This window comes from Quercus lobata, chromosome 11, assembly GCF_001633185.2.
Source record: "Quercus lobata isolate SW786 chromosome 11, ValleyOak3.0 Primary Assembly, whole genome shotgun sequence".
In the NCBI taxonomy this organism is placed as follows: Eukaryota; Viridiplantae; Streptophyta; class Magnoliopsida; order Fagales; family Fagaceae; genus Quercus; species Quercus lobata.
The window spans coordinates 46727204-46749214 of NC_044914.1; the positions used below are offsets into that span (position 1 = coordinate 46727204).

The 22011-nt window shown below is 37.3% G+C and overlaps 1 protein-coding gene across 1 annotated transcript; it reads right to left on the reverse strand.

Annotated features, from left to right (window-relative positions):
- Window positions 1-14623: 14623 nt before the first annotated feature.
- LOC115968598 (probable galactinol--sucrose galactosyltransferase 5) lies at window positions 14624-19562 on the reverse strand. The gene is made up of 4 exons (XM_031088027.1): window positions 17885-19562; window positions 16876-17053; window positions 15957-16309; window positions 14624-15449 (listed from the first exon to the last, which is right to left on the reverse strand). Exons 1-4 carry the CDS (start codon window positions 19085-19087, stop codon window positions 14886-14888), a joined length of 2298 nt encoding a protein of 765 aa, XP_030943887.1. The 5' UTR covers window positions 19088-19562; the 3' UTR covers window positions 14624-14885.
- Between the last annotated feature and the right edge of the window lie 2449 nt (window positions 19563-22011).

A 22011-nucleotide genomic window follows, 5' to 3' on the forward strand; every position in this document is an offset into this window, starting at 1 on the left:
GGTCATGAGGGAAGGCATGCAGTATTGACAGCCCTCGCTTACTTTCTCACCTTCTTGCTTGCTGTTGTGAAACTACAGTTCTTTTGTAATTGGGTGCATTGCTATGAAATATGGGAAATTTATTAAGTTCCATATGAATAAATGATTTTTCTTGAATCTCCCTCCGTCCCTCGTGATTAAACTGAAACTAAATGTACCCTTTGACAGGTTCTGCCAGAAGAAGATTTACTTTTTCTTTAATAGTTGTTCTCAACTATTTATTCAAATCACAATCACCATATGAATAAATAGTTGAGAACAATTATTGAAGAAAAAGTAAATCTTCTTCTGGCAGAACCTGTAAAAGGGTACATTTAGTTTCAGTTTAATCACGAGGGACGGAGGGAGATTCAAGAAAAATCATTTACAAGTGATCCAATTCCATGTGAGTTTCTTTTTTAATGAGCAATAAGGACCACTATCAGTGCATCCAGAATTACACTATACAAAAAGGAAGCTCAAAAAATCAAAGATGCCCATGATTTTGCCCAAATCCAAATGTGTCTAATCTATTGAGAGTAGGTCTCCTGATTTTCAAGACAAACGAAACTAAATAAAAAAGAGATTCATCTAAAAATAAAAGCAACAAAGGGGAAATTAGGCTAAAGAATTTAAATATCCTTGGAGATCTAAATTTACTAACAATTGCAAAATGATGTAGATAATAATTTAAATGGTAGTGAAGATGTTGACAACACAAACCCTATAGTGCTAAGGTGGTACAACATATGCATGAAGATGTAAAGCTTTATCAGTAGAATCAACCTAAGGTGATACAACATATGCATGAAGATGTAAAGTTTTATTAGTAGAATCATGTGGAGCAAAGATAACATGACAACACGAACCCTATAGTACTAAGGTGGTACAAGTACAACATATGCATAAAGATGTTGATGATGCCAAAAATCATTGTTTGGGGGCCTTTTTTAGTTGTCCAGTCACGTGTGGTCCGTTGGAGGGATGACCTTACTAGGCCCAGGTTCTGTTTGGGGATTTGCGTCTAGAACTCAACATTGGGCCACATGGTCCAATGGCTACCGATGTACTTTTAAGCCTACAAAACCATTAAAGCCAAAGTCTAAGAATCATAATAATGGTCGAATAAATATATAATATGCGTTTGATATGATAGCTTTGATTAGTAGTTGTAATAACAATTGAAATAAAGTAGTATTTATTTAGAGGTAAAGAATCACGTACTCAATGATGTAAATTTAAAGATATGGAAGCAAAGTCACTTATCTTTGAATGGTTTATAGCTCCAGTTGTGTAGCATCAGTGAGCTAATAGGATTCTAGCAGAATGCTAGCGGTAGAGGCTAGTTAAGCTTGCCCCTCTTATCATGTATTTAAATGAGTTTAAGCCTTGGTTAATAGTTGTAATAGTAGTTAGAATAAAGTACTATGTATTTAAATGTGAAGTAATTATGTACTCAATGATGTAAATTTAAAGATATGGAAGCAAAGTCACTTATCTTTGTATGGTTTATAGTTCTAGCTATGTAACATCAGTGAGCTGATAGGATTCCAGCAAAATGCCAACGGTAGAGGCTAGTTAAGCTTGCCCCTTTTATCATGCATTTAAATGAGTTTAAGCCTTGGTTAACAGTTGTAATAGTGGTTGGAATAAAGTAATATGTATTTAAATGTAAAGTGATCATATATTCAATGATGTAAATTTAAAGATATGAAAGCAAAGTCACTTATTTTTGTACGATTTGTAGCCCCAGCTGTATAGCTTTTGTGAGTTGATAATATCCCAACAGAGTGACCCTAGTGGTAGAGAGGCCATTTTCCATGATAACTTCAAGATTGAGGGGGAAAATGGGTGCAACTGGAGGGAGAGAGAGTATGTCCAGCTGTGTGTAGAGGCTAGTTAAGCTTGCCCCTCTTATCATGCACTTAAATGAGTTTTGCCCTTAACAATGCTCTTTTAGTTGTGAATAGTGTTGCCTTCCATGAGAAAGACTTTTGTATGGAGTACTTGTGCCTTCTAAGAGAAGGGCTTTTTGTAAGATGGATTTGTGCCTTCCACAAGAAGGGCTTTGATATGAGATCTTGGTGCCTTCTAGAAGAAGTGCTTTAGAATTAGAAGTTTATGCCTTCCATGAGAAGGGCTTTTAGTATGAGTGTTTGGTATCTCTTGAGAAGTGTGGAGATGGTAAAGATATAGATGTTTTGTGGTATGTAGTATTTGTAATATGTATGATATATGGAAGTATGAGAGATATGGAGGTTAAAGATAGTAAAAATATGGGATTATAACCGCTGGAGAAGTTGTAGAGATTGCTTTCCAAGAGGAAAGATTTTGTAAAAGAAGAGTATGGAGATGTGTTTAGGTATTTGGATATAGGAGCAGTAAGATAAGTGTATTTTCTGAATATGGAGAGTGAGAGAATGAGTAAAAGAGGAGTAATAGTGCTATAGTGTTTTTATTAATGTTGTTGGGATTTACAGCTGGGATCTTCTGTTGGAGGATGTATGAAGGCTTATAAAGGGCATTTATAAGCTATGGGCTGAAGAGTTTAGTTCCTAATTTAGAAACTAAAAAACTCAGAAGCTTAGAACTTCATTGAGAGCTTAAGAAGATCATTAGAGGGAGAGAGAATAGATAAGTTCATGAGAGAGCTCCTCTCTATTGGTGTCCCCCCTTGAGGTGTTGATCAAGGGTCCTCTTTAGAGCTGAGTTTAAGGGGGCATTTTAGCAAATAATCTCAGCCAAAATCTGTCCCAAACAGCAATGAATCTTCAGAAAATCCATCATAAGATTTGGCCAAAAATGGTATGTTTAGATTTAATGTGTTCTTGCTGTTTTGGGTAAGAGGTGCTGGGGAAAAAGTAGCAGAAAATGAAGGTATTTTGGCAAGAAAAAGATAGTTATTTTAGTTGGTTTTGGTTTTAGCCAAATGAAAAAAAAAATCAGTAATGCTCAGGTTGCTGGGTCAACTGTCACAGCTATTCTAAAAAGGTTGTCCCAACTATTAGGAAAAGCCGTGACAGCTATCATGAGACCGCTGTCATAAGACAGTTGTTGCTTTGGGCAGAAGTAGATAAGGTCAGCTAGGTGATTTCAAACTGCTGGAGGTATCTTGCTATTTTGGGTATAGCAGCTGGTTGCTGGGATTTTAGCATTAAATGGCTGATAATATCACTTTCAGCCAGGTGTCAAGTGCTAAATACACTGTTGGGGTTCTGCTGGAAGTGTTTCCTTTTTTGGGTGTTTGTGTTTTTGGTCCAAGGTTCAATTACAACACATTTTTAGCAAGTAATAGAAGGATTGGCTGAAAGTTAATGAAGCTTTAGAGATTTAGTCAAGGCCTCATTGTGTTGTGACATAATCTTGGTGAGCAAGAAGAGTATTTAATGCTCTGCTCTGGCAGCTAGCAGAGAAATATATGGTCTGATTGTGGTAGACAGCAACTGAGTATTAGAGATATCACGAATATTTTGTATATAGTTGGAAATTAAAGATAGTCAATCAGATTAGGCCATGTGTTTAAGTTGGATTTTAGCTGAAAGTAGTAATAAGATTTATGTAGAATAATATAATGAAGTTTCTAAATTTGTATAGCAACAACTGGGGATTGAATGAACAATTATTTTCTCAGCATTTAGATGGTTGGAGATATTAAGTATTTGTCATATGATGAATGTTAAGTTTTAGGAAAAGAGCAATGGGGAATTTTATCATCTAAAGTGCTACGTGATAAGAGATGCTTACCATATGTTACCTGCTACACACAGACTTGTCAGAGTTCAGGGAGTTGGAGAAGACACGCCAAGTAACATTTCTCTTTTATCAACTTTAAATCGCTGGAGCTTTACTAAACATACCTCTTGGCCCTCTAAACCACGACTCCCAAAGTTTCCCTAAAGAGACTCATAAGCTTGGATCATAAGCCGAAGATGAGATGACGTACCTTGGGTTTTGTACTCGTTTTGTGTGAATATGGGCTTTTGTTGAAGAAGCTGTTTTCCATGAATATGAGAGAGGTAATATGGGCTGTGAACTTTGATTCATTGTGTGAGCCCGATCCATATGTTGATGTTGATGATATCATGGGTTATGATCCCAATTGATGAAAAAGAAATATGGACCATGAATTCGCCTCTTGAAGTAAGGATCTCACGGGCCATGTGAGCTCAATCCATGTAGTTGAATGAAATATGAGCTTATTTTGGGCTTTAAATAGATTTACCCAAAAAATCAATAATATGTTGATGTGGCATGGGTTGCCAATGAAGTAGTGCCACGTGGGGCAAAAAAAGAGTCCTCAACATTTAGCCCCCCGAGTGCATAGGCTTGTACTGCAAGGGCGTGCACTAGTAGAGGGTTTGCTTGAAGACTTTTTTAGATGATCTAGTTTGAGATTGCTGACTGCTAGAGATGATACTGCTGGATTGAAGGTAGTAAGGCAATTTTGCAGTTGGTCAAGATTGTAGCTGGGTTTGGTGCTACTAGATTGAGTTTGTTGAAGTCGATGCATTTAGAGTTGACTTCATTCTTGTAGTTGTGACCGTGGTTGGTTCATTTAGAAATAATATGAGCGCAACTTTCAATGCTACGGCTGGAGAGGATACCACTCTTGATTTAGCGGTTTAAAGTTGTTGTTGCTGAAAGTCTAAACACTGAGCTTACGGCTAAGGCAGTCTAGAATGTATTTTGACATCATAGCAGATGAATATTTTACTGATACTACTAATTGTAGTTAATTCTTGAAGAAACTTGATAGAGATGGCCAAGATAATATGAGCTTTCCATTGAGATTCCATCCTTGTTGGAAGAATTGCTTTAGGAAGCATGGCCACTTGTAGGATTGGCTACATGATTATGATTGTATTGATAGAGTTGTAAGAGATGATCATATTATTAGATTTGATAGTACTGCTGGAGTAATAAAATAGGTGTTGCTGGACATGTAGAGATTCAATATAGCAGAAAGTTCCATAACTGGAGTATTAACTTTAATTTAATTAGTGGAGTGACTAGTCTTCATGTAGATCTACATGTAGTCTTCTCAAATAGATGGTGAGAGACCAAGCCCCCAAGTGTAACATCACTGCAACTTTGATGATGACGTTGCAAAGATCCCAGAGGTGTGATGCATAGACCGCTATGATTCCAATAGTGTAGTGCATGGGACTACCACGACTTTGAAGAAGGTATGTGGGACTTCCACAGCTTTAAAGAGGGTGCGTGGGATTGCCACGACTTGATATAATAGTACTCCAATGAATAGAGCTTCATTTATTGCTTGTAATTTTGTGAGAGTACCAAATTGATGAGTAATGTGTTCTTAAAAAAAGTTGGCCGCTGCCAGACCAATAGACATGTATAGTGGAAATGCCTCCATTGATGATAGATATCCAATTGTAGTCCCTAGAGATGGAACCTTTGGATTGACAAGACCAAGCCCCCAAGTGTAGAGAGGCCTTGGATATGCATATGTTAGCAAGTGAGGAGTACCTTGACAAATTCAGCAGTGAATTTGGCACTTTGTTGCCTGAAATAGTGTAGGTACTTGTGGTCATGATCTTGTATGATGATTGCTTGATTGAGCATGCTAGATCAGTAAGTTTGTCTACTGGAGGCATTTGTATAGACTAGTGGATTTGCTAGAGTTTTGAATATGAGTAGTTGGAGTCTATTCTGTCTGCCTAAGCAAGCTGCTTAGTGTGTGTTAGTTTACTGCTAGGGTAATCTTTTCTTGATTTGAATAAGTGATTCATCATTCTGGATGACTTTGTTATTTGTTGAATGTATTGACTGTTGAGTAGATGACAATGATTGAAAATATTTAATCTTTGTGTCATTGTCTATGAAGGAAGTAGCATTGGCAGCTTCTAGGAAAGTATAGTTGGCATGAGTTCTAGAATTAAGATAAGAAATACCAGATTGATAGCGATGGTCTGGATCCAGGAATAGAATAGTGTGGTGGTAGCTTTCCCCTCGTGTTTAGGAAGTAAGTTCAGCTGAACCTCTTGTTGCCCTTAAGTAAGAATCAAGGGTGCCACTTGACAATGTTGATAGATGATTCTTTGTTGGACTTAGATAGTTTGGAGACTACTTCATCTTTTCCAGCGGTAGGTGGATTCTTGTCAAGTTGTTGGCCATTGGCTTCTTGCATTTTTCACCATTTGCTAGGTCATGATCAGAAGTAACAAGGACTGTGGAGTACTCATCTTGCTTCCCAGCGGTGTAAGGCTTTTACTGATGCAGTAACTTTTCAGACCTTTGTAGCAGTTGGGTAGATTATGTGATGTGAAGATACAACAGTGGGTAGTTTTAAATAGTGCCATAGAATTGCTAGGTGCGACCGTCAACCACGCCTTTCCTATTGCTCTTTCCAACCGGTAAGTATTCTTCTCTTCATGTTGAATTCCCTTGTTACTTATTTAAATTCGTCTATGTAGACCTGTCAGAGTCTTAAGGTTTACCCGTCATGTGTAGGTGACAAATGTCTAGTGCGTTGAGTGAACAATCTTGTGTCTGCAAGGAAGCGGGCTATGATGAGGTGTTTCTATCAAGTCAGGACGACCCAGGCACCTTAAGCGATGAAAGGGATCTGTCGGCCACCTTACCTTCCACAGGGGATGAAAACTTGGATATGGATGGGTCAGAGAGTGATTCCAACAATGGTCTAGCCGGTGCTAAATCCCCCATTCAATCCGTCATAGGTACTAATGGATTTAGGGAGTTTATCATGCTTCCGTTGTGGACAATCATTGATTTCATCTCTTCCATCAAATAAACACACTTGAACACACTTAGGGAGAAATACCAGATACCCGTCCACATACTCATCCGTCTACCCTACAAGTCCGAAAAAATGTTACTACAAGGGTGTTGAAGATGTTGGAATGTATGAGCAGATGTTGAAAGCAAGACTTAAATTCCCATTGAGCGCTCTTCACCGTCGTCTTCTTCGGTACCCAGGACTGGCTGTCACCCAAATCTCCCCGAATGCTTAAAGAGTCTTCCTAGGTGTGGAAGTTTTATACGAGATGATGTCTGACGGGGCGTGTAGGTTGATGGTGGAGGAGTTCTTCCATTGTTACCGTCCGTCTGAGATCACCTAGTTAAAGGGAATGTACAATTTTTGGCCGAGGAGTCCATTGCTTAGGCTAGTATGCGAGACCCCAGACTCTAATAGAAACAGGAAGAGTCGATACTTTTTCATCAAAGGGGATGACTGGATGTGTCACCCCGACGACCAGGAATACGTGTCTGTAGAAAAAACTTGGGGTATAATTCCCTCATCTGGCAGGTGTCCGTTCGTCTCAAGCTTCATTCTTTAATTTGCTTTGTTTAATATTCTAATCGTCCCTTATTGCAACTCGGGATCGTCTAGAAGTCTCCCTTGAGCAGTGGATTTTTTTGGAAAAGATCTTCAGGACCACTAAGCTGTCGGAGAGAATGTGGGCTACGCTAGTCACTTTGGACACTCTCAACTGGTACTTTGATGGTCCTAAACCTATAGAAGTTGCCCATCGCTACGACCACCAAGTGCACAAACGTAAGTCCATTACCCTGGCTTTTCTTTTTTATTACTTAGTATAACTCTTATCTGTCCATCTTCAGAAATGGAAGATAGTAGGAGAAAGGCCTATATCAAGCAGCAGGCTGCTGTTAAGAAAAGCAAAAGGGGAGCTTACCTCCTAAGGCGACGGGTCAGGCTAATTCGTCCACCAAAAGGAAGCTGTCCAAGAAGGTGGACCGTCTACCCAAGAAGCCCAAAGTGGTGACAGAACCAACTGTTGGTGAGATTGCTACTACTAACAAGTTGCCCCCTAAACTTGGTCCGGGGAAGGGAAAGGGCCTAATGACAAGTACTGACCCTATCACAAAGAAACGCCCCGTCCTCCTTCGTGAAGACTCAAGGTATGCGCTCAAGCAGTTGTTGTCCATCATCCAAGACAATGATTATGAAGACTTGGGCAATCATGCCACTGAGGCCATGGGGGAGATAGGCCTATTCAATTTGGTTCAGGTATGTTTATCCATCCCCTTTCCTCTGTTCCTTCCTATTGTTGTCTTGTTCTAACATTTGTTTATGATTCTTGCGGGGGGTCGTCATGATGAAAGGTCTCATGGAATAATGTACATCCCACAAGACGGTGATCACCCATCTGAGGGAGAAGGTGGAGGCTAGGAATTTAGAGCTGAGGGAGTTGACAGCCTGGAAGGAAGTCCAGGTGAACAAGCTCGATTTGATAAAGCAACTTTTGAAGGAGTCGGAGGCGCAAGTCAAGGCGTTGAAGAAGATTCTTAAGGACAAAGAGGAGAGATCTCGGAGGCAAAGTGTCACCTCTGTCAAGCTAAGAAGGATGCCGTGCAAGAGTACCATGACTTCGACACCTTCCTAAAGGAGCTTGGTGGCTCCTTTGCCAACGGTTTTGACGACTGCTTTTTTCAGGTCAAAGCCTCCTTCCCTGACCTAGATCTTTCTCATGTTTCCATCAATGCCTAGGCTCAGACTCCTACCCAACCCGTCTACTCCGAAGGAACCAACGAGCTCTTCATCGATGAGACCAACCCCGACCCTCAAGGTCACGAAGATGCTGTTTAGGTTGACCAAGAAAAATCTGTCGTGGACACTACCCATCACCTTGAAGGGGATCAAATTGTGGAGAAGAAGACCGAAGATACCCCTGCTATCCAGCCATAGATTTTTCTTTTTTACTTGTAAATTTCTAGCTTTTGATCTTTTGAGAGAACTGTACCCATTTTCTTCCATTGACTCAAGATGTAAACATTTGCATTTTTGTGGGCTTTTATTCATTATCTTTATTTATCCGTCGCTTATGCTTGTTCATTCATATGTTGCTTTTTGTTTCCAAATTCTAAGACATGTTCTTGCTAATTTAGGGAACTATTTATTCGAGAATTTAATATACCCTTCCACCTATTTACTTGTGGACTTCACAATATTTATGTTACCCACTAGGGTGGGCCCGTCCACTTGTGGATTTGACACTCTTTTGATTAATCCTTCTTGATGATCCCTACCTATCATGACTTTTTGATTATCCTTTGGGATGAATCCGTCCATTTTGTGGATTTATAATTTTGACTCATCCCTTGAAATGAACCCGTCCACTTAAGGACTATAATTTGTACTTATCCCATGGGATGAACCCTGTCCATTTATGGACTTTATATAATCTTAGAACATCCATTAGAATGAACCCATCCAGTTATGGACTTTATAACTTTAGATCGCCCCTTAGGATGAACCTGTCCGCTTAAGGACTTTATAAATTTAGATCACCCCTTAGGATGAACCCATCCACTTCTAGACTAATATTCAGCTCACTCCTTAGTGAACCCCTCCACTTGTGGACTTTATATAATCTTAGATCATCCCTTAGGATGAACCTGTCCCTTATGGACTTTATAATCTTAGATCACCCCTTAGGATGAACCCGTCCACTTATGGACTATAATTTTCAGCTCACTCTTTGGTGAACCCGTCTACTTATGGACTTAATATAATCTTAGATCATCCCTTAGGATGAACCCATCCACTTAGGGACTAACAAGTTGCAAGTCATCCTGTTCTTGTAAGAAATCTGTTGTAGACATGGTTTTGTAGAGATGCACATACATTTTTGAATAAACTCCTCTTATTATGTGATAAATAAGTGTGGATATTGTTCTAAAAAAGAAAAAGAAAAAGAAAACTGCCATTCAAGCTTAAAAGTGCTGTAAATAGCAAAAATTAATTAAAAGGAAATAAAGTGGAAATGAAGAGTGTCGTCGCCCTTGCCACTGTTTACTAGTAGTACTTCTTTAGGTGCTCTGTGTTCCATGGGTGATGCAGCTTTTGCCCTTCTAGTGTCTCCAAGTGGTAGGTCCCCTTCCTATGCCATGATTTAATTTTTATGGTCATTCCCAGTAAGGTCCTAGCTTCCCCTAGGAGGTGTCTTTTGTGGCACCCATCACCTTTCTTAAGACAAGATCTCCAACTTAGAAGTCATGTGTCTGACTTTGGAGTTGTAGTACTTGGCCATGAGGTTCTAGTACCGTGCTAATCTTTGCTCAGTAGTTGCTCTAACCTCATCCACCAGATCAAGTTGTAGGCGTATAGCTCCATCATTCCTACTCTCGTCATTGTTTCCCATTCTGTAGCTTGTGAGTCCTACTTCGGCTAGGATAACTACCTCGCTTCCATACTCCAGACGAAACGGTGTCTCTCCTGTAAGCGTCCTTGCCGTCGTCCTGTAAGCCCATAAAACGCTTAGTAATTCTTTAGGCCATATACCCTTTGTCCCCTCGAGCCAAGTCTTGATGATTTTGATCAAGGATTGGTTCGTAACCTCAGCTTATCTGTTGGCTTGAGGGTGGGCAGGTGATGAGTAGTGATTCTTGATCCTAAGCTGTGAACAAAAGTCTCTGAACACGTTGTTCTCAAACTGCTTCCCGTTGTCTGAGACCAGTACTCTAGGAATACCGTACCTACAGATGATGTTTCTTCATACAAAGCTTCACACATTCTTCTCTGTGATGGTAGTCAGAGTTTCAGCTTCTACCCACTTGGTGAAGTAGTCTATACCAACCACCAAGAATTTTAGCTGTCGAATTGCTATTGGGAATGGACCCATGATGTCCAATCCCAACTAAGCGAAAGGCTAGGGGGCCGTCATTGGAGTGAGTTCCTCTATTGGCTGTCGGATGAGGCTGCCAAACCTCTAACACTTGTCGCAAGCTTTGACATATGCAATGGCATCTTTCTGCATGGTAGGCCAATAGTTCCCCGTGCAGATCGGTTTGTGCACTAATGACCGTGATTCAGAATGGTTTTCACAGACTCCTTCATGTACCTCTCGCATGACGTAATCTATCTCTTCGAGGATAAGACACCTTAGGTACGGGCGGGAGAAGCCCCTTTTGTACAGTACGTCTTTAATTAGCATGAACTGTGTTGCTTGAACCTTCAATTTCCTCGTAACCTCCTTATCATCAAGTAGTATACCATCCTTCAAATATAAGGTTATTGGTGTTGGCCAATCATTCTTGGAGCCTATCTTATGCACATCAATACCGTCTATTAATGGTGATAGCTAAACAAAGGATAGTACCTAATTAGGAATAAGCATATGTTCTACTGATGCAGCCTTGGCAAAACAGGCGGCGTGCTCGTTCTCCTTCCACGTGACCTGAATAGTCTTTAAGGAACCTAATATGGGAATGCCTTGCATTCTACGTTCCACTGTAATTTGAGGGATCCCTACAAGGAAAGAATCCCACAATATATGGACGCTGGAAAAGATCTTCTCCATAAGAAAATACCTTCTCCATAAGGAAATACCTTCTCCATAAAAAAACTGAGGTTAGCTCTACGCTACTATAAAAACCCCAAAGCCCTCACAAAACAAGGTACGCATAATTTCCCCCAGCTTTGCACTCTAGACTTGTGAAAGTTCTCTAACTTAACCTTCAGAGGGTCTTTAGCTGGTACTACACTGGTACTCTCCTAAGGTCTTCTTGTTTTGTGTTGTGCAGGTGTTGTCTTGAACACGTGAGGACCATGTGACTTACTGATGATTTTCGGCATCATCAGATGTAAAGCTTTATCAGTAGAATCATTTAGAGCACAGATAATAAATGTGTAGCAAAACTGAACCACAATATATGTAACAAAATCATAGGATACCACAAACAATTTCTCCAATGGAACCATAATGTAAATAAAGCTAGCCCAATCTCCAAGCATGTTTGATCATAGATAAAACAAATAAATAGAGTACCAAAATACCTTATTGTCATAGTCAATCTTTCTTTAGAGGACTAATTTTCAGTGGTAATCTTATCATTTCTATGATACCAATACTATTAAACACTCTTCAATTGGCATATCTAATCCATATATCTTAAGAAATCGCACTAGGTTAATTTGCAAATTTTAGCAAGTAACAAATATTGTTTTGGGAATTTAATCAAACAAATTGGAATCAAAGAGAGACTATATATAACCCTGTTTGAACTTGAAATTAACAATCACAAAATCATCAAATTCCACTAAACTAAGACAATGTAATCTTTGAGGCAGACTAAGATGTAAATCTATGCAAACATAAATAAGCCAAATTGACTGCAAAGCATAGCCAAAAGGGGGGGGGGGGCGGTAAATTGCAAATTACACCCTTGAAGTTTGGGGTTAACTAGATTTTACACTTCAAAGTTTCAGAAACTTGATTTTACACCCTAAAGTTTGGGTCCATTAGCAATTCACCCCCCACAGTTGATTTATGCGATTAAGTGACACATCACTATCATGCTTATGTGTTTTTTTTTTTTTTTTTTTGCCAAATTAGCCCCACAACTACGTCATTTTAATAATGACCAAGTGAAGAGCTGGCATGCATCAAAACTACGTAGTTTCAAGCCTAAACTTAAAATAAAAACCTCTAGCCTAAACGACATAGTTTTAGGCCAAATTCTAAAATCTAGCAACAAAGACCATGAAGAACTAACCTCCCTAACCTAAACCCCACGAACCCGAACCCCTTGGCTCAGATTAAACTCAATTATACCATTGACTCACTTCGTGAACCTAGTCAGTGGCGACGATGACAACAGCGACGGCCACTATGAGCTTCTCTTATCTTTCTCTCTGTTTTCAGATTTGGCTTGTGTAGTCTTAATTCCTACTTCCCAACATTAAATCGTGGCATCACACCAATACAACAATAAATTAAAACCATTGGAGGAACGAAATTGAAAAATATTTTCTTCATTTTGTGGACATCACTACCAATGAGGTGTGTAAATATTCATAGTCATATTTGTGTTGATTTTTTCAATGACATTTTGGGTTGTCACTTTTGGGTTTTTTCATGTTGGCTGTTAAAATTGAATCCCTATTATTTGGGTGGATATTATTTGTTTATATGGGTGGTAAATTATTTGAAATTCTAAAATCCCTGTGATAGTTTATAGTTATGTAAGGTGGGTGTTTGTGAAAATTTGTGTGTCAATTCTATAGTAGATATGGAAAGAGAGATGGAACTGGAGCTGGAAAAGGAACTGGAAGTGGATTTGGAGTTGGTAGTTTGTAGAACCTTTGATTGTTAGAACCTTTTGTGGTTACCGTTTTGTAAAGCTACCTATAAGCTTATTTGATGGTTTTACCGAACAAAAGTAACTTATTTTTTGTTAGTCTTAGGACCTTTTGTTTGGCAAACTTTGATAGTCACTGTTTTGTAAAGCTTTCATAAGTTTATATGATGGCGATATTGGACATGAGCAAAATATATATATATATATATATATATATATAGCATCTACTTAGTACTTACTATTCTAGTCATATCTCTACATATTTCAATCCATCAGTTACTTACTATTCCAGTCATATTTCTGCATTAGCAGCTAATTGATAACTAAATAAAATTTATGCATGCATGTGCTGCAAATATCACCCAAAAAAAAAATAAATAGTACTATTCATGAAAGATTTTTTCTTCATTTCTGGGTCTGGCACATGCAATGCATAAGTCTGGTATGGTTTGAGCTAGAATGTATTATGTTTGACCTACCCCACCTTCTTTTTCTTCTCTCTAGCGATAGCTACATAATAATAAAATAAACCATGGTACTTTCTTGTTGATGAGTTAATTTGGTAATGTTTTTTTGGTAGACTTCTTCTAAGTTTTAAGTTTGCAAGTGAACTTGGATTTCAAAATAAGTTCAAACCTTGACTTAAACAGGAGCAGAAGCCACATTTAATAACCTCAGCCAATTTCCATTATAATAAACAATATTCTAATAAGAGACAAAATTTAAGTACCAATTTCCATTACAAGAAATGCATTTCAATTTCCATTACAACATAATAAAGGCAATGGCTATTACAATTTTCATTACATTAAACAAGATAAGAAACTAACGTGGTCTACCATTTCACTAAAAGACTCCCACCCATTTAAAATTGCTGAATAAGAAAAAAAATTTAAATAAAAATTAATTACTGACTCAGCAATTTTAAACAAGTGGGAGCCTTTTAGTAGAATGGTGGACAAGTGATGTGGTCCACCATGTGGACTATATAATTTCTCCCAAGATAGGGGAAGTAACTTAGTGATTTAAGTGATATTTAAGTTATATATAATTACTAATTTTGCATATTTGATTGGGTCTTGAAGATGATTTCTCTTTTCATGATATTCCCCTAAGCACTTTGTAGCATCATATCTTTTTTCTCGTTTTTGAATATCATTTTTTATATGGAATCATTATTGATACAACTTTATTATATATATCAATTATAACAAGTTAGTCACATAAAATAAATAAATAAATAAATAATTACAAGATGTTGTCAACAATTAGGAAAAAAGTGAGGAAAAAAAAAATTTGTATCCCTTCAATACATTATTTAAAGCAATGTTGCAAAGAGCTGCAGCACAATAATTTCTCTTGTTTTCCTTTTCTTTTTTCCTTTTTTTTTTCTTTTTTTTTTTTTTTTGAGAACTTTCCCCTGTTTTCCTAAACAAAGTGACCCCTGCCATAAAAACAATAGTACATACAAGTCTTCGTAATGGAGTTCTATTGTCCTACTTCAAGAAGGTCCATAACGTTTACTCTGGGAGTTCAGTTGGGTTGTTGAACTTAAATAAGAGTCTGAGAAATGGTGAATGTAATTGGTATTCTAACATTCCCTCTTATTTGTGAGGACCTTATAATTTCTCCTATCTTATGGAGCAAAGAAGTCATCAAATCCCTAAAAAAAGACATTATACTTCCCCTATCTTAGGGAGCTAAGAAGTCATCAAATATCCCTAAAAAAAAAACATTGAAATAATAAAAATACTGAAGGAGGCTAATAAAATTCAGCCCCTTCAGAAGAAATACTCTACTATAGATGACTTGGAAGAATCGGGCCATGGTACTTGAATAACAACCATGCACCCCTTATACTCAAATGGTACAACTTCTTCGTCAATCTTGCAAGCAATTGGCTTCTCTGATGCAAACACCCTCATTTCTCCAGTACCCTTCACTCCAATTTGAACTGACTTGCCATCATCATTGAAGGCCAAGGACTGAATGGCACCACCGGTATTGAGCATATTCACCAAGCCAATAGGAGCAAATTCAATAGAAGTTCCAGCCAAGACAGTCACTGGGGACACAGTTATGAGCTCGAACTTGAATGGCTCCAAAGACAACTCTACATTCTCGGATGGCTTGGAAAGGACTAGCTTCTTATCTTGGTTATAGTACAAGGCAAAAACTTGTACTCCTTCAATGGAAATTGGATTCTTGCCACTCTTCCACTCGATGTCTTTTGGGTTGGCTTGAGAGGTCAAAACATGGGAACATTGGGAGAAGCATTGGTTGCTCCTAGTTTCACGAGACCATCCACCTCCTTGGCAGTTGAATGCCCCAAGAACTCCGGTGTACTGTTGGAAAAGTAAAACATAAAGTATAAGAATGGACATATCAACAAAGGAAATTTTCGAAACTACTAGGAACCCAGAAGGAGGTTGATGGTGATCATGTTCATAGACTCATAATCCTTTTATGCACACGAATGTGGTGCTCAAGGTTTCTATTGCACATTCAATTTGTAAGGCTCATTCAATGAAATGGTTTAGCATGGGGACCTTTAATTTTACAATAAGCCTAATAAAATTGATGAGTGACATGTTGTGATTAATGCTAATAAAAATGAGTGGTAGACCTATATAAAAGTGATGTTAACTTGTAATAATGTTAAAGGTTCTTAAAAAGATTGTGAAAATTTTTTGAGTCCCTAATATTACTCTTAATTTTATGGTCACAAATTTTGGATATTTCCCAATGTAAGCCATGCCATAATGAACATTACACATGCTAAACAAATGACTTGGAGCCAAGGCCTCTAATTATGTAGACTACATCAATACTTATGTGGCAAGAAGGCTCACCTTGTTGAGGTTCCAAATTTTCAGCATAGTCTTCCCATCATGGAGAGGATTCTCAAAGAGACAGTCTCGAGTTGGAAGTGCATAGTACTCACACCTCAAAATGGACCCATCAGGCAATACTAGGGTCTTTAGCAATTCAAAGTTGTGATTCCCAACAGTGTCACTCACATAAATAGGACCACCAGAAATAGCACGAGATGCAGCATGGAAAGCAGCACATGGGTGAGTAGACTGGAACATGTCCCAATCTGGTTGAATGAAGTTGCCCATCCATAAGCTATTGTAAGCACAGTGCACCATATGACACCCTTGGAGCCAATCACCAGATGAATCAGTGCACCAAAAATCATCCCCTATGTAATATACACATAACATGTACACATTAGTTGATTGAAAACTAAGGTCTCATTAGGTTGTCTATGTTGTTTCTTTGTAACATGACCCAAAAAATTTATTTTCTCCTTTGCTGACTAAAAATATCTTGGATTGCATCTTCAAAAGACAATGTTTCATGATAAAAATACACTTTGTAGGACCAAAATGAAAAGGCGAAAACACCCCAAAATGCTAAGTCCTAACTTTTTCCCTCCTTTTTTTGAGAGGGGTTCTGAATTTCGTAGCAAACTATAAACACGTGGTAATTTTAATAGTTTTTTACTCAAAATAATTTGATTTCATATGTGAAAATCATCCAACTCTAACAAGTTTTTTTTAAAAAAAAATTTTGCTCTTCCCATATGCTACTATCTCATTTTCATAAATTTAATAGTAATATATATTACTATTACTATTACTATTACATTTATGGGTAGGAAAAAAGTAGTTTGATGGGTTAATAAAAGTATATAATAATATTCTAAAATGTTCTCATAAATTTAATAGCATAACATTAACGAGGCATGGTATTGCAGTGACATACCAACGCGGCCAAGACATATGGCCTCTGTTCCGAGGAACATGAAATCGTTGCAGTGCTCCATGCTAGCAATGACACCATTTCCATTGAAGTGCTTCTTTACAGAGGCAGTGAGGGCTTTGTAATATGCTTTTGCAAGCTCAACTCTGCCACCATAATTCTCACATACCATCTCCAGCAACTATATAGAATGAAAATTATTAACATTTTAGAATCATTCACAGTTAATTATAGGACAAGGTATATTATTTATTAAAAAAAAAAAAAGAAGCTAAAGAGGACCATGTAAATTACATTTAAGCATATTAATCACTAGGGTAATCAAAGATTCAAAATCATGGTTGAAAATATTTTGCAGGGATTTTTTTTTAATGAAAAAAAGTTTTCATCATTTAATAGTGATACTATATTAGCATGCTCAAACAATGCTCAAACAAGACAGACAGATAGGTAAAAGAATCTCTACATTTTATTATTGCAAGGATGAAGATAGACAACCGAGGATAGAATGAAGATTCATAGTTAAAAGGACTCGCAAGAAGAAAGATAGGCACCTACGAACCGAATGAGGACAAAATGAAAATAAAGACTCTTATAATTGCAAGAAGAAAGATAGGTAAGATAGGCACCTACGGACAGCATGAAGATAAAGACTCTTGTAATTGTAATTGCAAGAAGAAAGATAAACACATATGGAAAGACATGCCTAGTAAAATAAAAATGTCACTATTCATGAAAAGTTTAAACTACCTCCCTCTCTTCTCCATAAGAAAGAGGAATAAACTTAATTAGTTCCTACAATATAACATCTAGCAATCTTATGTGACAAAAAGTTAGAAAGTCTTGCTCCAATCAAAATAAAATTAGGAAAATTATTGGTTTATATTGTATTATTCATATAAGATTTACATGGCAGACTAAATAAATGTGTATATTATACACTTATGTAAATGTAAACCAATAATTGTCTATAAAATTAAACAAAAAAGAAAATATAGAAGTTAGGACTTACATGAATAACATCAACTTTAACACCATCAATACCAACAGCCTCCAAGTGTGAGTGAAGCCCCTCATACATTTGATCGACGATCTCCGGTAAGACAAGTCCCACACCAGTGTCAACAATCTTATCCACTGCCAGATCCTCCATGGTCAACTTCAACCCCGGTGAGAGTTTGGGCTCTGCAACCACAGATTTAGGCAATCCAGGCACATTGGGCCTAACCCCACCCCAATAACCACACAAAGCATGCCACACATAAATATTGTCCACACTCTTAAACTCCTCCTTTAGGTCCCTAACAAAGGCCCCCATACCCTTAAGATTGTCACACTTTTTAGAACTAACATAGTCTCTAAACTTGTAATTCTCTTGAAACTTCAAGAGCCTACATGGCATTTGTTCACCAGCAACAGCTTGATTCATACCCTCTTGTGTGATTGGATCAGAATCATGACCAATTGATTGCCACCCATCATCAAGTAACACAAGCCCAGGTGGGCATCCACCATCAACAAGACCTTTCACACCTTCTAAAACACCTTGAGGGTGCACAGAAAGATAGAATGCATCCCAAGTGCACCAACCAAATTTGTCGACAATACCAGGTGGGGTTTTCTCTTCCAAAAGCTTAAAAGTACCCAAGTGAACCCTCACAACTTTCATCGCCTCTTTGACCAAACGAAAAGGGTCCTCACCAGCATGCATGTACATGACACTTATGAATGAGTCACCAAAGGCCTTAGAAGAGCCACTCTCAACGCAAAGATCAAAGTTATCATCGTGACCAGGTTGAATAGAGGCTCTAAAAGGACCTTCCAAAAGAGGAAGAAGGAGAACATAAGGACGACCCAGATCAGAACTTTCTAGAATCACCATCTGGGTCTCGTTCTCTAGGTCTCTACCATTGGAACCAACCCAGTGTGTGGTCCACCAAACCTTGAACCTGAATAAGCTCATGAACCTTATGTCTTTAAGTTTACCAATGGAAACGACATGTCGGTCAGTGGACTCCTTGGCATTGAAGCCCACAAAGCAACCAACGTTGGTGATGGATTCGTCAATGTTTGTGTATGGTGAAGGTGAGGCTGTGATGTTATCAGGGACTTGGGAGAGAATGACATGACCATTGGCCAAGAAGTTTGAACCTTCCAACGTGATTGGAGATTGGTTAGTGACATCTGAGGGACCTTTTCTAAAACTTGGAGCCATTGATGAACAAAGAAGAAATTGAAAGGGTTATAAAATAGAGAGAGACAATGTCAAAGAAGAGGTTAATGGCTAATGGCTATGAATTTTACACAGGTTTTGTGGTGAGAGGCGGAGGGACTAAAGGGTTTGTATATATAGAGAAAACAAACTTAGGGTTGAATGAATATATGCATACAAGGAATGAATGAAAATGGAAAAGATTTTTTGAGATCTTTGTGATCTTCAATAAGAAATAAGAAGAAGAAGAAGAAGAAGAGCTCTTGCTTGATTTTGTGTGTGTTTCACTTACGAAATCTATAACTTGCAGATTCTATTGCTAAACCAATATGGAAAGGTCGAATTTATGGGAGAAGCGGAGGAAGGTAGTAAGAAAGTGTGATTTAAATGTAAATAATTTTTTTTAATGCTGTCAATCTCGTAAACTGAATTAAGCATATTTCACTGCTGAATTTTATGAGTGAGCCAGTTGAGTGTTCTTTAGTACTAAAAATTATAAGATCGTTTTATGTAATATTATTCTAGTAACATTATTTAAGTGTTGTGAAAATACATATAAATGAGAAACTATTATGAGGGTGATAATGCTAATGCCATTCAAGCCATTTCTTCATCTCTTCCTAACAATTCTTATCTTGGATGTGTGGTGGATGATATTCGCCACGTGATACATGAATTATATTGGGCTAGGACTAATCAGATTAGGAGGGGGGGGGGGAATATAGTGGCACATGTTCTTGTCCAATTTGCTAGAAATTTAGATGAGGATTTAGTTTGGATTAAGGATTCTCCTCCACCTGGCAGCTTTTTTTCATGATATTTCGTTATTATAATTGAATGAAAGTTTCCTTTTCAAAAAAAATAATAATAATAAAAACGGTTATTACACTACCAAACAAGGCCTGTTTTCCAATTCTAGGTCAAAATTTTAGCGAGATACCTTTTTTTTTTTTTTTTTTTTTTTTTTTAATAATTGACCTTTCAAGTATCAGCATTATTGTTGATATTATATAGAGACCGTACTTCAACAGGATCAGACCGAGTCATAACAGCCTAGTATCTCCTAAAAGGCGTGGTGGCCTCCATAAACATGACTATTATCCCTTAATATGTTCTTTATCTGTTCACGTAATAAGAGCAACCACACAATTTATGGATAATCTTTTAAAATATAAAAAATGTTCAATTTTATATATTTTAATTCAAAAATCCTCCATATCAGTTTTTGTAACAATGTCTAAATATGTACAATAGTCTTGCAAATGATTACACGGTTACTATTCACCGTGTAAATGATTTTTTTATTCTTTTTTTCTCTCTCCTCTCTTCACCTCATTCTCTTTTCCTTTCTCTCTCCTCTCACGGTTAATATTCACAGTGTTAAAAAAATGAATATTTAATTTAAATAAATGTGTATAATAGACAAACTGATGTGGGTATTTTATAAAAGTAGGTTTTAAATGTGCAAAATAGAAAAAAATTTGCACATACTGATGTGGATGCTCTAACATAGTCATTATTGAACCCAAGTGTAAATCTTGGTTTAATACCATTTTTTTTCCCTTGCAGAAATCTAGATTAAAATCTTTTGCAACAATCTGATTTTGAGGATAGGCTAGCTGGGCAGGCCGCACGCACACGACAAAGAGAGCTGGAAAAAAAAGGGCTCCTGTTTTAATTAATTTTGAAGAAGGGTGTTTTTGTATTTTAATTTTGTTCCTCCTAAATAAAATGCTTTTGTATGTTATGTGCAATAGGATTCCATCTAACATAATAGCAAAAGTAATTGTAGAGTGCAAAGTGTGCATTCGAAAAATTTAAGGGACAAAGTGTAATATAGTGTATAATTTAAACTAATAAAATGTAATTTCTTCTTATTTTTATAATTGACCTTTCAGATACCAGCAGTATTGTTGGTAATGTGGACTAATGGCCCTTCCCCTACTCAAAAACGAAATCTTGGCTATTGTAGGTTTGTCACATTACAACAGGAACGCGTTCACAGTTCTGTCCCATTACATCACAGCTTTGTTAAAAAACAAACAAAGGGGAATATATTGCACACAGGCTACTTTAAACATATCCCAAAAAACAATTGTAATTGTGACCATGTTTTTTGGGCCTTAAAACTATGCAAAATAGTTTGTGTAATACACACAACCCAAAATAAAAAATTAAAAAAAAAAAAAAAAAATCCGATTGTTCATCCTACCCATGCATTCATGAACATGACCTTGAATTACAATTTCAAGGGAGATTGCTAAACCTGAGTACTACTCTTTACCATTCTCATCCATAAAAGCATCGGGGCAAATTACATCTTACCCCTTCATGGTTTAGTCAAAATTTAAACTACTTACTTATGATTTGAAATTTAACATTTTACTCACTTGAGGTTAGATCAATTAGAATTATATAACCCATTTTTGTTAAAAACTGAGTTAAATATGTAATTTTACTTCATTTTTATGTCCCTCTTCCAAAAAACATAAAAATACATGATAAAATAAGATTAAAAAAATTATCAAGCGAAACACTTGCATCATGGGATTTCAAATCACAAGTAGACAACTTAAATTTCGGTCAAACCTCAGGTAGGTAAAATGTCGAATTTCAAATTACATGTAAATAACTTAAATTTTAGCCAAAACCATAGGTACCAAGCATTTATATTTCTTATATACCTTAAAGCAGCATTATCAGCATGCACATACTGCAGTAAACAATTGCTGTAATGGACCAGTGAGGAAGACTCGTGAAGCTCTGTATTGGATTGAGAACATTTTTCAATCGTGACATGGGAAAAGCACCATCCCTCGTACGTTGACATAATCAGCAGAGTAGCCCACTTCAATGATATCATAGTGGAGGAGGAAAAGTTGATGATCCAAGGTTTTAGCTTTCGAATTACGGCTTTGTTTGCCTCT

Bases quoted from the DNA above. Each gene is read 5' to 3' on its own strand.
- LOC115968598 (XM_031088027.1), bottom strand. From the start codon at position 19,087: ATGGCTCCAAGTTTTAGAAAAGGTCCCTCAGATGTCACTAACCAATCT. The intron at 16,310-16,875 runs GTATGTCACTGC...TATATTACATAG, and splicing joins CATATGTCTTGGCCGCGTTG to GGGATGATTTTTGGTGCACT. The intron at 15,450-15,956 runs GTGAGCCTTCTT...CTTTTCCAACAG, and splicing joins AAATTTGGAACCTCAACAAG to TACACCGGAGTTCTTGGGGC.